The sequence below is a fragment of the Gobio gobio genome (assembly GCF_949357685.1).
Source record: "Gobio gobio genome assembly, chromosome: 22".
In the NCBI taxonomy this organism is placed as follows: Eukaryota; Metazoa; Chordata; class Actinopteri; order Cypriniformes; family Gobionidae; genus Gobio; species Gobio gobio.
In genome coordinates this window covers 4,491,619-4,515,469 of record NC_137118.1, presented here as the reverse complement: position 1 = coordinate 4,515,469, position 23,851 = coordinate 4,491,619, and the positions used below count along the sequence as shown (strand labels likewise).

Sequence of the window (23,851 nt, the reverse complement as noted above, 5' to 3'; positions counted from 1 at the left end):
GGGGGATAAATGCGATTCTTTCAGCGGTCCGACCTGTTAGTGAGAATCTCTTTAAGTGCTGACCCTAAACCCTGAGCTGTGAGTCGCCTCAGGTGATCAAGCCATGAAGCGTAAAAAACAACCTCTTGGTCACCCTGTACTTGCCAAACTAGTTCATTCCTTTAGTGTGAGGGCATTTCCAGAATATCTAAAGATTGTAGTAGCCTCACATACTCGGATATGTATCAGTACTCTGGGACACACTCGCCTGGGTTCATTCAGATTGTACAAACTAGGGGTCGAACCGTACCGTTCTCCACCCACGGTTCGGTACCTTCCCGTTCATCTCACATCTGACGACGCATCTATAATAAGGTTTGTTGAAAATAACAGGAGTTAGGTTCATGTATGTCTCTGTCGATAGTACACATTCTGGCTTCCCAATACATTACAACAGCGATGATCAAAAAGGGTGGACAAAACAGTCACTCTTGTATGCGAGTGCGTATGCTCGATCATGACCCAGCGTCATCACCTGGTGTTGGTGAGACCTATTTGTGTTTAAACTAAACTCATTTAAGCCATTCCAATGTAAACATTCAAGAGCAAGACGCAAAAGAGAACTTGCGTGCGCTGAGAGGAAATTTGTGTGTGTGTGTGTGCACTCATCTGAAGCGCGCACATGGCGCGTAATGCTGAGTTCACACTGCACGATTTTGACTCGCCGGCAGGTTTTGCAAAATCGCAGACAAATGCCTGAAATCATAGGCAAATCTGTGCCCATTCACGCGAGTGCGAGTGGTAATGATCAAAGACACGGTCCCCAACGCCCATGAGATATTTGGCATGCTAAATATCTGGACTTGTCTGTGATTCCTGCTGTGTGAAATGTGTTCTGACTGAAAAGGACATCGGCGATGACCTACAGCCAATGAGAGAGCAAGATACAGGGCAGAGAGATGTTCAGGAGGAGTTATAGACCAGAATATCTGTATTTTAATAGATATATTTACAATGATATCAAACAGAAACAAAGCACAAACATTTGCTTGACCAGCCGCAACAACAGCACACTGCAAAACTGTCTTTGCAGAACACAAACCTTGATCGCCGCGTCTCCCCAACCATTTCATCCACCATAATCTTTTTTCTTTTTCTCCTTTTCGCTGCGAATCAGCGCACAGGCAATTTGAAATCGCAAACTTTTGCAGTCTATATTTTTAAGAACAATTCCAGTCTTGCGCACGTGTGATATTGCGTTGTTTCCTTCACTTCTCGTGTGTGTTTGGTTGTGAAACGTAGTTTGTGGACGAGACAGAGTTGTCAGCGATTCTTCCTCTTGTACAGTCATGCAGTCGCCGATCCATCGGTCAGTGTTAACCATAGACTGTAAAAAAATATGGACGTAGTGTCCGTGACGTCACCCATAGGATTCTGATGAGCAGTTCTGAAGTGTAAAGTCGGGTCGAGCTGGCCGTCGCCATCTTGGCAGCGCATCATTCCCGGATAACAGAAAATGGGCAAATAGGCGGGACGTGGGCGGAGCTGAGGTGACGTGATGACTAACAGACAGCAGACAAACGGCAATCAACCTGTCACTCAAAGTGGCCACGCCCTTAATTATGCAGAACTGTAAGGCTTTATATAATGTAAACGAATAAGTTATAAAAAAATTCACCCTCCTCACAGTCATCATGAAGGGCAAAATTAGCCGTATAGACCAAAAACACAGTTTGTCCCAGACTGTAAACATGAGTTCTTCTGCTGTAAAGTTGGGCATTTTAACATGAGCTCAATGAGATTCTGCTCCTTCTGGAGTCTGTCTCTAGTGGCCAGTCGATGAATTGCAGTTTAAGTCACTTCCGTATTGGCTTCAAGAGAAACTGGGGGAGGTTGCCGCTTGGTGTTAACACAGCAGCAACTGAATGTAACCCCAGATAGTAATGCAGTGAGAAAAGAGCAGTGATCCGACCAGTGTAGTCTGAACTCGGCATAACGCGCAAATATTGAGTTCTCTTTCAAGTCTTGCACTTGAATGGACAAATTCACACAAAAAGTATGTGAACATGCCCGTCTTGGCGAGTATCCTAGCAAACATAGTAGGTTATGTCTTAAGTAAAACGTCAACGTGTAACAGTATGTACTGGATCCGTGCTTTATTTCTTAAAGGGAAAGAAGCCTTTTCATGCTGTCCGTGTTTTTAATGTTAATCAAACAACAAATGACAAAGAAATCCCTCACTGCTCTTGACTGATTAGCTTTTGCAACTTCAATAATGATTCATCTTTATACAGTGAACATCATGTTATTTTATATATGATTACTTTATTCAATTTCTGTAACTACTGTTAGAAACCTGAAAAGCACAGTTTAGTTTATATGCATCTGTGCTCTATTGTATGCATTTGTGCTGTACACTCAAAAAAAAAAAAAAAAAAAGGTTCTATATGGCACCGAAAATGGTTCTTGGCTCGTAATCATAGGGGAACCTTTTGGTGCTTCAGTGGTTCTTCAGAGGTTCTTCACCGGTCTTTGACTAAGGTGCTATATAGCACCTCTGAAGAACCGCTGAAGAACCAAAATTGGTGCTATATAGCACTAAAAAAGGTTCCCCTATGATTACGAGCCAAGAACCATTTTTGGTGCCATATAGAACCTTTTTTTTTGAGTGTAGCTTGTAGTTTGATTATATGTTCTTATTTTCTTCATTTTTATTTGACAGTGTAATATAGCTAATTTCCCTGAACATAGCACATACCAAACACTACCGAAAGCGTGATAAAAACCGAACCGCGAGTAAATTGAACCCCTAGTACAAACCCTCTATGAAGGCGGTACAATAATACCACAGTCTGTTTTCCCAGTAACTCAAACTCTCCTGGCCAAAGAAAAACACATCTGGAATACATGTCAATGGCATATCGCATATCTCAAGGGGGGGCGTCGACTTCTTCCATAGAGGAAGAAGTAGGGAATGAAAGATAAATTGTGCATGGTGGCGACAGTGGAGCCCCGTCCCAGCTGCTCCGTGTTGTCTGGACCTTTTCAGTGCCCCGGTTGGGGCGAATAGCATACCAAGACCGGTTGAGATAGCATCAGCTTCCTGGTCCTCCTAGCGGTGCACGGCGTTCCGCTGGATTAATCCCACCTCGCACTTTCCGCTTGACCCCAAGCTGAGGCCCACACAGAACCGCACATTTATCAGGAAGTGCAGTTTCTGTAGAGTACGGCAGATCTAGATGTTTTGACAAACCCCATCTTTTTTTTCTGCTATTCACACCAGTCGCTTTTAAGCACAAGCGAAGTTCCCTCAGAAGACCGCTGCGTCTCCTGATCCCTTAACACTGCCATTTTCAGCTTCAGGTCAAATTCCAGGGAAAAGGTAAAACAAAGTGTAAGCAGGCTTTGAAGTCACTTTCTTCTCATCAAAAATTATACAGCCTCTTTAAAATTCTTTCAGTATTCAATAGCCAGGCCTTCAATCGGGAGCCGACCTGACTATTCATGAACTGGATCTTTGAAAGTCAAACAGACAAAGATGAAAAGGACTAGGGCGTAGTCTGCACAATACGGGACAGGCTTCATGTTAAATACATGCTCAGGGAAAGCGTGCATCGAATGGGACGATGATTAGGCCTATATTCAACATTTGTCTACTCCCAGCACAGTGGGAACTCTGCATATCTTCCCCTGAGGTCCTGGAGATAACATATCACATTCAGGATGTGTTCTTGTTGCTCTGATGGCTGATGATTGCAGGAGGAAATGGCCAAGATGAGGGGTAGGAAAACCCCTAGGCTTCCCTTAGCACTGGACTTAACCTGTGAGTGTTTCTGAAGATCTGCAACATATGGCACTGCACTGGTGAGATACACAGCTGAATCGCTTTCAATTAGTGATTCACACTTTTAACAGGTTTAACATTTAAGTCAAGTGGTGCTTGTAGAGATGGTGGGTGTTTTGCATAAGAATGACTCACTGGGTTGGTCATGGACATGAGCCGTCCTGATTGAAGACTGACATGTAGGGAGGGAAGAATTTCCTACTTGAGAAAGGCACACGAGATAAAAGACCAATTAATGGACTGCATCATTTCGTTGTGCATTCAAATGCTGACAAGCAGCTAAACTAATAAGACTGCTTTCCTTTTTTAGAGTGAAAATAGAATATAGTTGTACCGCAAATATCAGACGGGTAACACTAAAGCTATAATACACTGCACTGTAATGAGGTCTGGAAAATTGGATTTTTACATATATTTATTTAAAATATATCAAATGTTTGATATGAGATAAAAGAGAATTCCCTCTGGGAGCATTTTTGCCCTATTTTGGGTAACTGGGGCATTTCTGTCACTTTTGTTGGCAGTTTTGCCCAGAGCACTGGTTCATTTCTCATTCTGGTCTGAGAGTTAGCGACTGAATATACAACATTTTAGGGTTGAAATTATTTGCATTTCTTAGGCTCTAAAATTTCACTGAGCAACAAGACTGTAATGTACAACCACTGTTACAATATATCTCAATATATCTCAATAAATATATATTATATTATTATAAAATAGTGCTGGGGAAAAATTTATCATGAATAATCGCATGTAAAATAAAAGTTTGTGTCGTTTTGCCGTTGCCATCTTGGCAGCGCGTCATCGCTCCCGGATAACAGAAAATGGGCAAAGAGGCGGGACATGGGCGGAGCTGAGGTGACTAACAGACAACCAGCAATCCACCTGTCACTCAAAGTGGCCACGCCCTTAATTATGCAGAACTTTAAGGCTTTATATAATGTAAACAAATGAGTTATAAAAAAAAAATCACCGCCTCAGTCGTCATGAAGGGCAAAATCAGATAAATAGACCAAAACCACAATTTGTACCAGACTGTAAATATGTGTTCTTCTGCTGTAAAGTTGGCCATTTTAACATGAGCTCAATTAGATTCTGCTCCCTTTTGGATAAATACACACACATGCATGTATATATTAAATACATTTTTGCATGTATATACTGTATATATAATTTATCTTGTATCTAAATTAATAATAAAATGCAAAAAATCTATTTTTAATAATAAAAATATAACATATTGTTCTTCCCCAGCACTTATATATATTGAATGTAAAAAGCTGTCAATTCAACAAAAAAATTAACTCAAACATTATATCTCTCTCTCTATATATTGTAAAGTTATATTAAATTAACATACATACATACACACACACACGCACGCACACACACACACACACACACACACACATAAATACATACATATATATATATATATATATATATATATATATATATATACACACAAACACACACACAAACACACACACACACACACACACACACACACGTATATATATGTATATATATATAGAAATAAAACAAGTATAAATCATACAGCAAATAACTCTGTTTCATGTTGGTCCTTCAGAACTACCCAGCAAAAAGCATATATCATGATATTTTCAGCAGGGAAGGCAGCAGATTCCTGCTGTAATAGAAACTATTTAGCATATAATAGAGCTGATAATATCAAAGTCCAGCCACACGTCTGTGGTGAAAAGAACAACAGCCTGTTAGCACTTCAATCGCTCCGACAGAGACAAAGACAAAGAATACTCACACCGTGGAAAAACATTCACAACATTCTTTGCATTTCACTCAAGGACCAATTCCAGCTCTGCCAAGCTGCGATTTTGATCAACACGGCCATTAAACGACAACCGCACACGTAATGTCCATGTCTAATAGCCCTCTGAACTCGGCAACTGTTATTTACTGAAACAACACAAAGATCACCACTGATGAGGATAACGGGGAGTCCAAGCCAAATAGGAGCACAGGAACGAAGTTGAACAGCATGAAAAGTGTGTAAACAGAGGCGCCAGGAGGGGAAAGAACGAGAAAGAAGTGTGTGTTAATGAAGGTAATCTAATAGCAGTGCCCATGCAGATAGAGACTGAGTCATTAAATTGGAGCTCCTGATGAGAGAGCACACACGGCCCCGGGCCCTTTTGTTTACAGTGTGCCCAACACACACACAGATACACTAATAGCCAGGTCTGTTTGCATCAACTAGTAAACCGAGCACATAAAACACAGACCAGAGGTCTCCGTTTCTCCAAGGACAACACAGTTGCACCATGTAAACACTCAAAGCACAAGCCAGCTGTTTAGGAGTTGGAGTGAGTTGTTACTCAGTGTGAAAGTGTGGTAATCTAGGCTCAGCAGGCCCTGATAATGAGCAGTCATACTGTGTTGCTTGTCAGAAGGCGCGGATGAAGAAGAATATCGTAATTTTTTGGCGCAAAAACGATTCGATAATCAAATGAGTGGCCGTGGGAATTGTGTGCCAGGCCTGGATAGTATAAGATTCCTTCGTCTGGCTATGTAAGTGGTATGTTGCCCAGTGCCCCACAGCTGCCCACACACACAGATAAACCGCAGAACACACTTGATACTATCCAAAGCTTATCCTAATAGGTATATTTACATGTTTAAAGGGGTCCTAATGCCCCTTTTTACAAGATGTAAAAATATAGATCATATTTTATAGCATGTTAAACTTGTCACTTTTTGAGGGTGAGCAAAAACGCACTGGTTTTGTGTGTGTCCCTTTAAATGCAAATGAGCTGCTGCTCCCGTCCGGCCCCCTTTCAAGAAGAGGGCGGAGCTTCAAGAGCTCGTGTTAGCAGCTCTGATCACCTCACACACACACACACACACACACACACACACACACACTGAAAATATCAGAAACTGTTCAGCTTTTTATGTTCAAACCGGAGTTGGACAATGATGGAGAGACTCAAGAAGACGTGACAACATGTAGAATGAGACAGGACATTAGATGATGAATTTATGAGTTAACTATCTTCAAGTAATTGATAAGCATATTCTGATGATAATCTATAAATCGCTGGTGTGGGAACTGATGTAAGATGAGCCAGAGAATATATGTAGATAGAACAGGTATAGGACACAAGGAAATTAAGTTACACCATCATGACTGCTTGCATGTGTATTCGCAGCCTTCTGTTGTAATATTGAGTTTATTTTGTGTAGGCCTATATATATATATATTTTTTTTTTTTAAATCTCATATAGCATGCATTTGGTTAACAATTAACATGGTAGTAAAGCGCACCGGTGATCATCTTCAGCTTCATCTCATGCAGCTCAAACAGCAATGCATGACTAATAATGACTATTATTGGGACAATTATATTACATAACATTATAAATAGAACAATATTGTAATACAACATTGTGATTTATTTGGGTTTAGTTACCGTGTTTCAGCGCGTTGCTCCAGGAAGAGCGCGTCCAAAACACCCTGCATAGGGTCATATCACCCTGTAGGCCAAGACTGGTTTCCCACTGAAGCTAAGCAGGGCTGAGCCTGGCCAGTACCCGGATGGGAGACCAACTGGGAAAACTAGGCTTCTGCTGGTAGAGTTGTTAGAGAGGCCAGCAGGGGTCTGTGTGGGTCCTAACGCCCCAGTATAGTGATGGAGACACTATACTGTAACAAGCACCGTCCTTCAGATGAGACGTTAAACCGAGGTCCTGACTCTCTGTGGTCATTAAAAATCCCAGGATGTCCTTCAATAAAGAGTAGGGGTGTAACCCCGGCATTCTGGCCAAATTTGCCCATTGGCCTCTGTCCATCATGGCCTCCTAATAATCTACCTATCCTGATTGGCTTCATCCTCTCCACCAATCAGCTGGTTTGTGGTGGGCGTTCTGGCACAAAATGGCTGCCGTCGCATCATCAGGTGGTGCTGCACATTGGTGGTGGTTGAGGAGATTCCCCCGTTCTATGTAAAGCGCCTAGAAAAGCGCTATGTAAATGTAACAAATTATTATTATTATGAGTTACACATTCTGAATAGCATGTCACTTCGCGTAATTTTTAGCAGATTTAATTTGTAATATAATATTATGTTTATTTTGTAAATATCTGATTAATCTCATATGGATAGCATTTCTATAAGTTAAATAGCGCGCTAGCAAAGAGCTTCAGTTTATGCGTTTATTCAGAGACATGCAGCTATGCACAACTAATAATAACTTTGATTAGAAGTGTCATATTACATAACATTAATGAGAACACTATTATAATAAATCGTCTTGAATTCATTGGGTCTAGTTGGCGTTTTCAGCGCGTTGCTCCAGGAAGAGCATCCACACATTCTGACTAGCATCTGAGGCGGCGTTGGTGACACGTATTAGTCGGTATATTTGAATATTAAATAAGTAATTTAATAAATGATCAATCACATCGACTGATTTTACAATCCTACTAGCCCTTTATTTAGACTCAAAACCCTTCTCATTCGGTGAGGAATATATGCTGTAGACACATATCGCACTGTTAAGGCTAACGATTAATTGATCATTAATTTAAACGACGATCCATCATGGGAATTTGTGTAAATTGACATCTCTAGTCACAACAATCTACCTTTGAGAGCCAGAAAAAAATAAGACTAAAACATGAGGGGTTTGGGGGAAGGAAAAAAAAGAGCCCAAAAGAGGATTACAGTGATACCTTGCTGTTGGATTAGGAAAGCAACAAACACATGCAGCTAATGTATGTGTGTTTCAAAAGCTTAGCCTACTAAATAAATATGCTCAAACGCTATATATACACATTCATACATACCGTACATGCATATCTCAGTACAGGGTGGATTAATTTAAGCAGGTATTGATCTTTTTGCTATTTTAGTTATATGGTTGGATGATGGATGAAAAGACAAGGTTACAGTCCGTCAAGTGAAACACTTGATACTGGAAAGATCCCAGGAACAACCATGAACCTTCTTGAAATGTTGCTGATATACGCTGCCTACTATCGAGTTATTGGCTGGGAAAGAGAATCACCGAACCACTGCTGTAGGGCATGTCAATATCGCAGTAGTGAGAAATGTTCTGATTAAAAAGAGAGGCAGCTACATTTCTTGAAAGAGAAGCTAAATATCAAACCTCATTCAGGGTCAGTGTGCCAAATTAGAAAAACAAATCTTTCATTAATGAAAGATATAATGAAAAGCAAGGTATGTACTTTTATCCCATCAACACAGTATCTAAATGAATGATGTTTATGCAGATGTTCTGACGAGATCTCTCCTTAAACCTATTAATCCTTGTATGCATGCCACTTTTTTGATCGTGGTTTCCACAACACGCATCTGAAAACGTAATAAACAAGCGGTCACTTCAAGAAAACATCTGAAAAAGGTAACAAATTATAATCCAAACTACACACTCTAAAAAATTCTGGATTAAAAATAACCCAAGTTGGGTTGAAAATGGACTTACCCAGCAATTGGGTTGTTTTAACCCAGCGATTGGGTTAAATGTTTGCTTAAAACAACCTAATTGCTGGGTTAAAACAACCCAATCGCTGGGTCCATTTTTAACCCAACTTGGGTTATATTTAACCCAGCATTTTTTAGAGTGCACTGTAAACCCTAACGCTCAAAATAATTAATGGGTTTGAGTAAAGCCAACTCAAATTAGTCCAAACAAATTAACTTTTATGAGTATTTAGAACTTTTTTATTCTTTTAGTTCTCAAAACGGACATATTTTAAGTAATCTGAATTGTTTCACTGTTTTGAGTTTTATGAACTTGCTTCTTTTAATTTAAACTAACTTAAATTGAACCGAAACTGGGCTGGGATTTCTATTTCCCAGCATGCTTTGCAATGACACTCAAAAGTGACAGTAAATGCCATAATTAAGTGTTTTTTTGGTGCAAGATTAATGTTAAGTGGGATATTTAGTAGTGTTTAATGTTTTGTTATGCTAGTTTAGAAGAGTTTCTGTTATGTTTTTTGGTGACGAGTGGAGCATGAGCTTAGTTTGAGAACAGATGTTAAATGTATTATATTGCTGTCCTCGTTCAGCAACTAATGCTAATTAGTAAGCTGGCGTTTATTGAATTAGCTAGTTAAAGCTAGTCAAGTTTCCACTACTAAAATGTGAGATTACATGATATTTTTAAGTTAAATGTATGAATTAGCTTACTCAAATATTTCAAGTTCAGAGCAATTCAAATGTATGAAAAGTTCAGCTTACTTCAACTTTAAATTTGATTGCCTAGTTTTGCCAACTTATTCGGGTTTACAGTGTCCTAGTCGCTTAGTAGTAAACTTAGGTAGTAGTTTAGGCCCTTCTGATTCTTCGTATTTTGAATGCGGCTTTGAGGGTCACCACAGCCACTGGAACTAATGCGCAGGGCCATTAAACTGTCTTCATCTGCGGTCAGAGACACAAGGTTGGACAGATTGATGCCAAGGCATTGTTTTGTGTCCCTATTCACCCCCACACAGCCACGCCAGCCATAGCCGATGTCTTTAGGGTTCAATTCAAACTTCCTGTCAGCGCTAGACTCATAAAACCAGAGCCGAATGTGCTTCTGGCTTCCTTTTTTGACCAATTAAAAAGCTGCCATTCGCTGCACAAAGAGGAGGCGATAAAATCGTGCTATTTTAGGAGATGAGTTACGCTCTTGGATTGTAAAAAAAAATACGCGCTTCTAATCAAAGGTGTCACTTTTTGAAGCATATTAAAATGAACGTTTGTGGTGCGGCGAGTATTAATTCCTGAGTAAGATCTCAGAGGCAACAACAAAAGAGTGCAGGAAAGATTCTGCCAAGCTGTTTTGTCTCCCGGCAAGGATCCAGTAAAGAGCGTGAATATGCCGGGACAGAAATCAGACTGAGACATCAGAGCCTGCTCAGTAGGAGATGCGGCATTTATCTCCCTCCTTATTGACAGCCCCTCGACAGCACACTGTTTACACAGAGGAGACAGGGAGTAACTGTGCGCGCGAGCGTGAGACGCAGACTTTTCTGAGTCACACCTCTCACACACACACACACGCAAACATCCCTCGCTTCTGATCTAAGGAGCGACGACAGTCCTGGAGACGCAAGACATCAAAATAAGCTGTCGCGTATAAAGGAAAACCCTAAATGACACACTTTATGCGAAAAGTCGCAGAGCTTTTGAAATGCTGCCAATCAAACGCTTACACGGTATAGGACAGGGTTATTCAAATCTTGCCCTGGAGGGCCAATGCGCTGCAGAGTTTACCTCCAACCCTAATCAAACACACCTGAACATGCTAATCAATGTCTTCAGGTTCATTAGAAAATCACAGGTAGGTGAGTTTGATCAGGGTTGGAGCTAAACTCTGCAGCGCATTGGCCCTCCAGGGCAAGATTTGAATAACACTGGTATAGGATGTAGTGGCTGCAGATACAGTTCATCACAAATACACGCTGTGCTTAAAAGCAGTCAAGGTTCATCTGGTTTAAAGGGCGTCATGACCAAAATGAGTCAAAGGCCGGCAGTCGTTAAATGCATGTTCGGGGACAATCCGGGAAGAGCCCACAGCTGTTTAAAATGACTTCAAAAGAAGCCGAGCAAACACACGTCCTCCTCGAGCTACAAATGCAACAAACAACAACACTCAGAAAAGATCAGGCATCCATAAATGACAACTTTGACGTGTAACTCGATGCCTTTCTTTCACAATCCTTATCAGGTGTGAGAAGGCAAAAGGGGACAGGCCCTCGCTGACACATACCTGCACCGGATTACGAAGTCAGAGGCGTGGGAAACTACACCAAACTAATCCTGACTCACTTTTTGAGCCCGCTATAGAGGACGAAAAGAGTTTGCTCATGAAACAAGCACAGTATTGACAACACAACTGAGACTGGACTGATCCAGTCCAATAAAAAGTGGTGCGTGTCATTTCATCCCGTGTCTGACGGCTATGCTGCCCTTGACTCAGTGGCAGATTCTGTCTGCGGTTATATTGGAGGACAGAGGCAATGTTTACAACCCCATAAAACAGAGCTTATGTTGGCCGGCAATACCTAAGCACGATCCAATTCAAGCTATGCAAGACTTGTTGTTTGCAACCAGGGGTCATGAAGGTTGCCCGCAGGGGGTCCAAAAGAACCAAAATATAAAAAAATAACTAACATTGGTCTGATCATTGACTCATTGAGACTCTAAGGACTGAAAAAACCCAATACCGTGTGAAAATAAGCGATATATTTTATATAAAACTGCCGTTTTTCAATATTATGCTCGCTGATCTGTCCTAAAGTAAATGCATTTACTGTAAACTGGTATGTTTCGACCATTTGTTCAAGTATAAACACCATTAAATCTATAAATCATTTGTTTACACTAACATTATTGTATATTTAAGTTATATCCCTCTTAAAAGACATGAGACCCTGTGTGATTAAATACAAAAATGTTTGATTTTACTATAGCCTAACTTAAGTTATATACATCTAAACTAATGCATGTCGATATTTTGAATATTAAACCAAAATGCATGCTATAAAGCTGTTCTATAAGGGCTCTCTCTGTGTAAAGGATGCGCATCATCACCATACAACCTAAATAACACCTCGCAATATACCACCACCCATAAGACAATGTTTACGTTTAGAGACACCAGAGAAGATATGTCGTTTTGCATTTTCTCCAGCTTACCTTGAGATAAGCAGATGAGGGCAAACGCAACGAGCAGCGCATCTAAAGTCCTGCGAAACTCCATCACCCTCAGATATAAAGTCCGCTTCTGTCGCCTTTATCCGGACTTAAACAGTCCCTAAAATCATCCAAAAAGCGCTACAATCCGGTCGAAGTGAGAGGAGACGCGTTTGAACAGGCAGTCACATTGAAGAACTTTACAAACTAGACCTGAAACACATAAAAAACTGTGTAGGTTTGATCTGCGCATCACAAATATTCCATCTTCTCGTGCGCGTCCTGCGTGCCCGCGCTGTGTTGCGCTCGAGCGCTGATCTGGACAGATAAAGAGTCAATGTAGCGGATGAGATGTGATGCTCACAGTCCGTCCCAGATGCTCTTACTTCCTCCAGGATTCATTTCACGGGCAAAACATGTTACTTCTCGCGCTTTCCCTGTGTATGGAAAAAGTATCCGTTCTTTAACAGGCAGATTTCCTTCTCAGCCGCTGCCCCGCGGTCTTCCCTTCGCTGTGAATGAACGGATTTACTACTCCCGAGTCCACGGGCGACTGTCTCGTGGCTCAAGCCCACCCCCCGACTCCCTTCAGTTACCCACACTGGGGTAACTGCGCTCTTAAAGGGCCAGTAGCGCGATTTCCCCACAACCCTGCAGAGATCTTGAGGAGTTGTGAGGGATAGATTTGTTGTTTCACCCTCATGATGTTTCATTTTATTTCTTACGCCAGATATTAGGCTCAATGACAGCATCAGTCACCATTTACTTTCACTGTATTATCATGATTCCACACAATGAAAGTGAATGGAGACTGAGGCTGTCTCTCAGCCTAACATCTCCTTCTGTGTTGAGAGTGAATTTAAATTTTTGGTTGAACAATTTCTTTAAAAACCCCTTGCATGTGAAACTTAGTTGATCACATATTTTCTGAGAGTGATAGGCCTTTTCTGTCCAAAAATAACATTTTAGCTCATTTAAAGGGATAGCTCTTTCAAAAATAGATGTAGTTAATTTTTTTCAGTGTTTGGGTAGTTTTTGTGTTACCCAGATCTTGGGTCAGAGGTAACAACCCAGTGTTTGGGTAGTTTTTGTGTTACCCAGTGTTTGGGTCAGACATAAGAACTCAGTGTTTGGGTAGTTTTTGTGTTACCCAGTGTTTGGGTCAGACGTAACAACCCAGTGTTTGGGTAGTTTTTGTGTTACCCAGATCTTGGGTCAGACGTAACAACCCAGTGTTTGGGTAGTTTTTGTGTTACCCAGTGTTTGGGTCAGACGTAACAACCCAGTGTTTGGGTAGTTTTTGTGTAACCCAGTGTTTGGGTCAGACGTAACAACTCAGTGTTTGGGTAGTTTTTGTGTAACCCAGTGTTTGGGTCAGACGTAACAACCTAGTGTTTGGGTAGTTTTTGTGTTACCCAGTGTTTGGGTCAGACATAACAACCCAGTGTTTGGGTCAGACGTAACAACCCAGTGTTTGGGTAGTTTTTGTGTAACCCAGATCCTGGGTCAGACGTAACAACCCAGTGTTTGGATAGTTTTTGTGTAACCCAGTGTTTGGGTAGTTTTTGTGTTACCCAGTGTTTGGGTCAGACGTAACAACCCAGTTTTTGGGTAGTTTTTGTGTTACCCAGATCCTGGGTCAGACGTGACAACCCAGTGTTTGGGTAATTTTTGTGTTACCCAGTGTTTGGGTCAGACATTACAACCCAGTGTTGGGTAGTTTTTGTGTTACCCAGTGTTTGGGTCAGACGTAACAACCCAGTGTTTGGGTAGTTTTTGTGTTACCCAGTGTTTGGGTCAGACGTAACAACCCAGTGTTTGGGTAGTTTTTGTGTTACCCAGTGTTTGGGTCAGACGTAACAACCCAGTGTTTGGGTAGTTTTTGTGTTACCCAGTGTTTGGGTCAGACATTACAACCCAGTGTTGGGTAGTTTTTGTGTTACCCAGTGTTTGGGTCAGACGTAACAACCCAGTGTTGGGTAGTTTTTGTGTTACCCAGTGTTTGGGTCAGACGTAACAACCCAGTGTTCGGGTAAAATAAAAATTGAATTGATACTGAGGCTGTCATTGAGCCTTACATCTCCTTTCTGTGTTGAGAGCAAATAAAAAAATTTGGTTGAAAAATTCCTTTAAAAACCCCTTGAGTGAGATACTTAGTTGATCACACATTTTCTGAGAATAACAGGGCTATTATGTCCAAAAGACAGCATATTAGCTCATTTAAAGGGATAGCTCAGACAGAAATCTGTCATTGCCCTTCCATGTTTTTTGCTTCAGTGGAACAAAAAAGGAGATATTTTGAAGCATGTTTACTCTTCCTTCCATGCAATAGAAATTAATGGAGACGGGATTGTAGAACTCCAAAACTGACAAAACAAAAGCATCATAAAATGATTGCAAAGACAGTCAACTCGTGCATTATATAGCAAGTCTTCTAAAACAGGGCCTGGTTTCACAAACAAGGTTTAAAGCAGTAGTTCACTTCAGAATTAAAATTTCCCCCATCATCTTCTAATAAGTTCATGTCTGTCTTTCTTCAGGTGAAAAGAAAGACAGGTTTTTAGTTTTTTTTCTCCACATAGTAGACCTCAACGTTCACCAATGGGTTGAAGGTTGAAATTGCAGTTTCAAAGCAGCTTTAAAGGGCTCGACACGATCCCAGACCAGAAATAAGGATCTTATCAAGCAAAACAATCGGCCATTTTCTAAAAAATATAAAAACGTATATACTTTTTAACCACAAATGCTCATCTTGGCTCTAGCGTCCATGACTTCACACATTAGTAATTGTATATGGAGAAAAATCCTGAAATGTTTTCCTCAAAAACCTCAATTTCTTTTCAACTGAAGAAAAAAAAGACATGCACATCTTGGATGACATGGGAGTACATTTTAATTTTAATTCAGAAGTGAACTAATCCGTTAAGTCTAGTCTCAGACTAAAATGCATGTTTGAGCTGTTTTAAATGAAAGCAACTTGCACTCACAGATGTCAGTGTCATGGTTTTTTCTAAAGATGCACACCATTTTTTTTTAAATAGGCATTTAAGGGCATTTAAGTAGCTTTTATCAACATACAAGCTACTTAAATGCCCTAATTGAACTAAGGCCTAATCCTGGCGTAATCTAAGCCCTGTCTGGGAAACCAGGCCTAGATATTTAAATAACTCCCGTTAATAATAACCAGTTAATAACCAAAGAGATTTACTGAAAATCACAATTTAAACCCTAAAACGACTGAAAAAATACAACCCATTCTCACTCCCAAGGCGTCAAAATCTGAAGCATGGTCAAGTGCCTTCCGAGTCACACTGCTAAAAGTACCCCAAGGCGTCAGATCAAGACATTTAATTATTTGCATTTCTAAAAGCAGATATATTTTTATGAATATTTACATGCTACTTTTATATTTTGGAGCAACTAACCCAACTCCTATCCTAAACCTACCCACTTCTCAACTTCTGAAGTCATACGATATCTTCATGTAAAGAACAGAGTTGATCATAATGTTTTAATCGCTGAAATGATGATCCCGCCGCTCCGTAAACACACGCACACACTCCACTCAGTCATATCTCATTCAAATGATACACACGACTCTTTAGCATGACACAATTGGTCACGAGACATACGAGAACCAATGCAATTTCACTATGAAATCTGAAGTAACGTTTCTTCAGGCGGCAATTTTTTTAATTGTAATGTGTGCATGATCTTCGGCAGAGAGGCTGATCGCTTTTCGTTTTCTTCACACAAATCAATCGTTTGGCCTCAGAACACTTTAAATATTTGCTCTTTTTGAATAAATTGTGTCTGCAGGCGTATCTGCCTGTTATATCTCTGTTTTATATCATATAATACACACATGGGCAGGTTTAGGGATGGGATGGGGTTGGGTTACATGTTCAAACAGCGTAAATAAAATAAATGTAAATAAAATTATGCTGGCTGATTAAATTGAGAATCACACTCCAACATGTCATATTGGCAAAATCATAACCCAATATAATTTCATCATGACGATAACGTTTCCATGCCGAACGTGTCTGTGTATGATGGCAAAGGTTTCTCATTGAAATCAATGGAGTACTCTGACGCCTAGGGGTGCCTTTAGCGTCTTCATAGTGAAGGCACTTGACCATGCTTCAGATTTTGAGAACAGTTGAAAAATATGATTTCAACAATCTTCACAGATTATATTAAAATTACTAAAATAAGAAATCTTCCCTCTCTGGTGCACTAATAAAGAGATAAGAGAACTGAAAACGTATGTATACAGAATTTAAAGGCACAATATGTAATTTTTTCGCCACTAGAGGTCGCTTATTCAAAACAAAGGTGTAGCTTGATGACTTTGCGGAGCTTTTATTCTGTCAGACGAGCGCTTACGCTTCTTCCGCTCATGCGTATGTGCAGTAACACAACACTGTTTTATCATATTACACACATCTAAGTGTGTTAAAGGACAACTCCTTTAAATTAACACATGGTTACCGAGTAGATCGTTCTCTGGGATGCGTTTTCATGAAAATCGGATGTAAAGAGTTTTATCTCTGAAAACAGATTAGTTTATAACGCTAGTATATGGGGCACAGAATAAGTAAAATTAAATCGCTAGTTAATACCACTAAAAAGGCTCAAAATAGCAGCCTGGTCTCATTGCGAAAATGTACCTCTGGCAACGTTTTTGCAAACCCCAAAATACGTACCAATATGTACATATCACTGCAGTTTCAAAGTGATATGTCCACTGGGTGCCGCCAAAAGCTTCGTTTTTTTCCCGGAACAGATGAGCGTCAATCTGACGTTTTGTGACATTGTTTTTTTAACGTACACCTACACTAAACCCTAAACCTAACCGATAGTGTTAACAAAAGCAAATGTGACAAAAATACAATAGTAACCATGTCTTGTTAGCTTGTGTGAACTCATCTTTGAGCTCTTTTATCATGACTTGTCTTTCACGGGATTCGTACCTGAGCTTTCATTATTACAAGTACAAATCTGTACCAGCTGAGCTACTGAGCAAACTTATTACATAAAAAAAGCCGAGCATATGGAGCGGATTAAGTGACGCAAACTACAAAATTTATTAATTTACATGGGGAAAAAAACCCGATTAAAAAGTGCTTGCTGTTTTACTGCCTCTAGTGTTCATTTCACTTTGAAACTGCAGAGATATGTACTTATTGGTACGTATTTTGGCGGTTTGCAAAAACGTTGCCAGAGGTACATTTTCACAATGAGACCAGGTTGCAAAATAGCCTCACACTAACACGGTAGCATAATGAGGGTCCCTACATGCAAACCGAAGCATTGAGAACTTTGTAAGTGTGCAAACAGTTTAATAAGAAGATACTTTATAAAGACAGTACATTACGTGTATACAGACAGGAGCCATCTTGGAAAACGCTGTGCTAAGTGAGCTGGTCGATAGGAATTAAGTTTGTGAAATCTAATTACATGGAAATGCATGAATTATATCTCTTTATTAAAATATATGGTTGACTATCTACAAGGGAAGAAGGTGTCCCATACTTTCAATATTTTTAACAAAAACATAGCTCAAGCATTTTCACTCCAAGAGGTGAATCTCGCGTGAAATGTTGTTGCCGGAAAAGGGGTTGTACATGTGAGATGTGAACGAATCAGAAGTTGTGAAAAGGCGAGTGAACAGTACGTGTACAAGAAAATGGTTCGTGTTTGTGCTTTTTATGGTGCGATACGAACCATATGAGATTCCAAGTCACAGTTCATCACTTAGCACAGCGTTCGTGGCTCGACTCGTCGAGACTGTTTTCCAAGATGGCTCCTGTCTGTATACGCGTAATGTACTGTCTTTATAAAGTATCTTCTTATTAAACTGTTTGCACACTTACAACGTTCTCAATGCTTCGGTTTGCATGTAGGGACCCTCATTATGCTCCCGTGTTAACGTGAGACTATTTTGAGCTTTGTTAGTGGTATTAACTAGCGATTTAATTTTACTTATTCTGTGGCCCATATACTAGCGTTATAAGCTAATCTGTTTTTAGAGATAAAACTCTTTACATCCGATTTTCATGAAAACGCATCCCAGAGAACGATCTACTCGGTAACCATGTGTTAATTACCCCTAGGTTCATTTTTCACCGGAGTTGTCCTTTAAAGTGATGTTATAATGCTACTCTGTGCGTTCGCTCTGCGCTACTATGAGACACTTGTTCACACTGCAGTGAGCGAGATCATATTAGGCGGTAAAACATGGCACTCGCGGTAAATCAACAACACCAGATTTAAAGAATAAGACGAACTGTGTTGAGCTGGAAAACAATGATTCGTTTTCTGTCCATGAATGATCCAAACAGTGTCTAATAAAACACATCATATATTAAAGCGGCTTTGGTGTTTCCATGGTTTCTACAAAATAAAACCGGAAATTGAGGGTAACGCAGGTATGATGTCATTGATAGGCAACGCACAGTCCATGCCCTGGTTAAAATTGCTTATTTCTCTGGATTTAAACATGTTCTAGGAAACATTTGGGATCATGCAAAATATGCAGTCAACAAAATATATAACAGTGGTTTTTGGATATTTTAATCCAAAAATCTTACATATTGTACCTTTAATAGATTTGTATCATTGCTTTATGGTGCATTTTTGGAATTTGGCAACCCTTCATACCCAATTCACTTTCAATGTATGGAAAAGAGTTTGTCCCACAAGAACAAAGTAAGCCATACAGGTTTGACCTATTCCTTTAAGAGCAACTAGTGATCCATTTTGATATATAAAGCTTAATCATTTTTATTAAAATTAAGAGCCTATAGGTCGAGGTGCAGGAAAATTGTGCAATTCATTTTATCATTACCTTTAAATTCTGGTCCGTCTCCGAAAAAAAAAAAAATCAGTCCCTGAAGACTCGGGGCTCTAAGCAAATCATCAATCACAGAAATGCCATTGTTTCATGGGAATGACTAGATCAGAAGTGAAAAGCAATATCAGAGGTATATCAGTGTGGTATGAGGTGCAGACAATGAGACACGACACAGAAGAGCCTCTGTCTGCGGCAGGTAATGATGGCGGATGATACCGGAGGATTCAGCCCTGGCAAATAACAGCAATGAATCACTAAACAGGGAAAAGACGGCTGTTTTGTATTCCCCGCATTTCACTCTGTCCATCCATGCCATTTTCTCCTCCATAATGACACTGTATTTGCTCAAATATTAACCAACAAATTGCATTTCATGTTAATTTCCAGGCTGAAAGCTCAACATGCAAGTTAGGGCTTGTATTTATCTTAATTTTCCTAATGTAATATATTCTCTTCCATTATGTTCACAGTGGAGGACAGTCGGCGCCTGGAGTACACAGGGAGCGACTACCCTTGATACTGTCCTCATGTATGATGCATGAGCAAGTTTAACTTAATTGCAAAAACTGATTAATTGAGCTTCAGCATGTAATTGAATAAAACATGATTCCGTTTTCCCCTAAATACATTTCAACTCTCTTATGACTGATGCGGCATGCGCCGACCACCATAAAACATCAGCTGGATGCGCGAGGACGGGCGTGCAGTCTGTGAATTTAGCTGAATAATCACATTAGCGCGAGAGATATGGCGACATCACATCATCACGTCTTAATGATGCCATTAAGCAACAGTCGCAGGAGTACGCCGAGAGCGGGAGTCGGGAGAACATCGCTGCAGATGACAGATTATCATTGCATTTATAAAAGCTAACAATGAGTTGCTCAATCTTTCGCACGTTGAGGGCACAGACACTCTCCCTTCGTGTTATTTAACATCTGGAGAACTCGTGACGAGTTTTACGCAATGGAAAACACAGGCCGGTTAAATCAATGTCTTTGTTTCATTGGGTTCTTCTCCTCCTCAAAGATGATAAATGACAGTGAAAAGCATGCCTCGAGCAACCCCTTCGACTAATTTACACACCCGATTGAAAGACGCCATTATGTACAGCCAATCCAGAGGCTTTATCAATAGAAATTAACTTAACCTTTCAAATAAGGTGATGGGGAAGAATTTCTCTAAGCTGTGCAGAGATGAAAAGAAAAAAACGCACCTTGGTGGCAACGTATCAGACATCATATCAGTGTTGAGCAATCACCACTGACAGCAGAAAACGTTCCGCAAACGCTATAGCACTATAAGCAATTAGCCCATCCACCATACAGCCGCTTGAGTCTGTGCCAGCCGAACGTGATTTATTACACTGATCAGCCGCACCATGAACACCTGACAACTCACACTGGACAAGGGCCAAGCCATCTGACACTGTGAATTTAAGGCTCAGCACATCCCAAAGAACAAATGAACACACAAATGTGACGTATTCAAATGTTTATCGATGTGTATCAAGCCTATGTGGTGTTTTTAATATGCGCAAATAATTCATGTCAACCCCATTGCTGAGTAAAACTGCACTGAACCAAAGAGTCTCAAAAGCACGGTTTGAAATCGCTGCTGTTTCTGATGTCACAAACTAACCAATTACGTCAGCGTGTGGGCGGGGCTTTAGCATATCATTAACTCTGAAGCAGAGGAGTTTCAAGAGAAACAGGTTATCATGGTATATTTTATAGCGTGTGAATTATGTATATGATGTATGTTATGACAAACTATATGCCTTTCTCCACTGACGTTCTATGAGTGTTTCTAAGGATGCTGAGACATTATTGTGTAACATTAGCAACACATTATCAGCTGTTTGATAATGTAGTCAAGCAAAAAGCTAATCATATTAATAACCGTTATGTGTCTGATGTGGTAAAGAGCGACACCATTGAGCAGCGTTTACTACAGTAACTTGAGTAAAGTTGAGCGAGTGGATCTCTGAGCTGTGAGTGAGTGGAGGCGTGGCTCATTTACATATTCATGACTCCGCATATACTAAATTAAGGAAGTGTGTAGAGTTGCACGTTTTTTTCACAGGAAAAACAAACACAAAAATGTCATTTTGTTGATCAAAGATGAGTTTTAAGGGATGAAATTATTGATTACAGGGGGAATCGCAGGAAATATCAGGGTTCTCTGTACAAGTTAAAGCTCAAATTAAAGCATTTGTGAATAGGGAAAAAATAAACATTTTGAAGAAAATTTGTTAAAATGAGGCTCGTTTCAACGGACATGAATGGGCCATTCTGTACATTTTAAAATACTGTCTGTTTTAATAGCCACAAAATGTTATAATAATAAAAAAAATACCAATATTTAAAAAAATTGTGCCAACATGATATAATGTGAAATTAAAATGGCTTACTAATCTATTTTGTGAGAAATTCAATCCAATTTTATACTCTTGTTAGCATGAAAATATAATACCCTATAGAACAACTGTAAAAAAGTATAATTTACATCTGTTTATATATAATAAAATGTTGCTTTTGTCTTAAATTTCTGCATTGAAATCCTCAAAAAAGTCCCCATTTATTTCCATTGTAAGTGCCTCAATGTTAACACAATTTCTGCTTCTGTTTTTTTAAGAAAACAAGGGAGTATTATTATTAACAATATTCCATAAATACTATCGATTTAGCTTCACTTTTTAAATTTGGTATTAAACCCAGAATATTCCTTTAAAGAAAACCAACACAGACAACATGAAAATAATCTTAAACCAAATGAATTTACAAGCAAAACAACTAAAATAAGCGACGTCACATCCTGGTGACAATCACAAAGACCTAAACCACACATCGACATGCTTTGTACATGTGTCCGGCGTATCTCTTCCTGACAAGATATCGACTGGCCGTCACATTGCGATCGCCATGGAGACTGACAGATCGCTGAGACCAAATGTCATTTAATGCGAAAAGCAATACACTGAGTCCTTATGTAACGGAAACGGATCCGACTCCCCCACACGCCCAAAGCAGTGTTGCATATGACAGTTGAACGTGAGGGAAGGCTGCCAAAAGACAGATGGAATCAAAAGAAAGTGCACAAAGGCTTAAAAAGAGACAAAAAGACCTGGCGAGATTGTGTTTATTTGCTGCCCTTTGATTGAGACCAATTTGCTTGATTACACCGTGACCTGAGCCCAAAATCAAATCAAATTCAATCAGCTATATTTGCCAGCTTAAACCGTTCAGAAATGTATGAAATTGATGCCTTCTCAAATGCATGAACAGATATGACACACAACACAAAACATGCTAACGCTGGCCCTTTAAGATGCGCCGCTCTTATTATAGATTAATTGATTAAGAGGGTGCGCCTGGAAAATGACAATATATCTCCTCATTGATCTGCTTTTGAATGAGATTGGCTGCTACTAATCATCCCGGGGGACACGGGCACACATTTAGATGCCCAATTTCCTGTTGCTCCCCGATGCATTAATATTCCACTTTCCCAACCTCTGCCTGCCTGTCTATCACTCTCTCTCTCTCTCTCTCTCTTTCGGTCTACCTCGCTCTCTCTCTGTCTTTGTCTTTGAGCCCCTCTGTTTGAGGCCCCCTTAATTGTAGCTCTGTGAAGCGAGAAGGTCCCTCTGTTCTACTCCACCATCCTGAAAGAGACTGAAATTGGTGTGTATCAGACGACCGAGCCCCTTCTGTTAGCGTCATATGTGCGGCACAACAGCACAGAATCGGGGCAAAGTCGGACATTAACCCCTTATATGTTAGCAGGTTTGGTTTTCAAAGGAAACGACTGGTTTCAAGAGCTAATTATCTAATAGGGCCACATACACTCTTGGCACAGGAACTATGTAAGATCGACTTGCACACACATGCCTCTCAATGATGGCTGCTAATTGGATGGCTTTGAGAAAAAGCTAGGTTTTTTTTTAGTTCAATGAGCTCATTCCTATTAAGGTGCGGAAACATTTCATGAGCAAGAAAGGTCTTTTGTCAAGAGTGTAAAGCACCGCTCACATAGAAATCGCATACAATTCCCGATCGAGTGGATTCCTATTGGAACGACAAGATTTCGACAGGGTTGCCAGGTTTTCAAAACAAAACCCGCCCAATTGCTACTCAAAACAAGCCCAATCGCAACTCAAAACTAGCCCAAAACCCGACCAATTGCTACTCAAAACTAGCCCAAAACAAGCCCAATCGCTACTCAAAACTAGCCCCAAACCCGCCAAATTGCTACTCAAAACTAGCCCAAAACCCGCCAAATTGCTACTCAAAACTAGCCCAAAACAAGCCCAATCGCTACTCAAAACTAGCCCAAAACCCGCCAAATTGCTACTCAAAACTAGCCCAAAACGAGCCCAATAGCTACTCAAAACTAGCTCAAAACTAGCCCAAAACGTGCCCAATCGCTACTCAAAACTATCCCAAAACAAGCCCAATCGCTACTCAAAACTAGCCC

At 40.2% G+C, this 23,851-nt stretch overlaps 1 protein-coding gene across 3 annotated transcripts in view; it reads right to left on the bottom strand.

Moving 5' to 3' along the window:
- Nucleotides 1-23,851, bottom strand: part of robo3 (roundabout, axon guidance receptor, homolog 3) — a 214,961-nt gene that overhangs the window by 96,647 nt on the left and 94,463 nt on the right. Inside the window, exon 1 of one of the 3 annotated variants that reach the window (XM_079804831.1) lies at nucleotides 12,517-13,103. The exons of 1 other annotated variant lie outside the window; for it this stretch is intronic. In XM_079804831.1, the coding sequence (XP_079660957.1) occupies nucleotides 12,517-12,580 (64 nt within the window). In that variant the 5' untranslated portion in view covers nucleotides 12,581-13,103. Of the gene's footprint in view, nucleotides 1-12,516; nucleotides 13,104-23,851 lie in introns of those variants that run through there. One more of the 3 variants, XM_079804830.1, reaches the window with a different exon arrangement.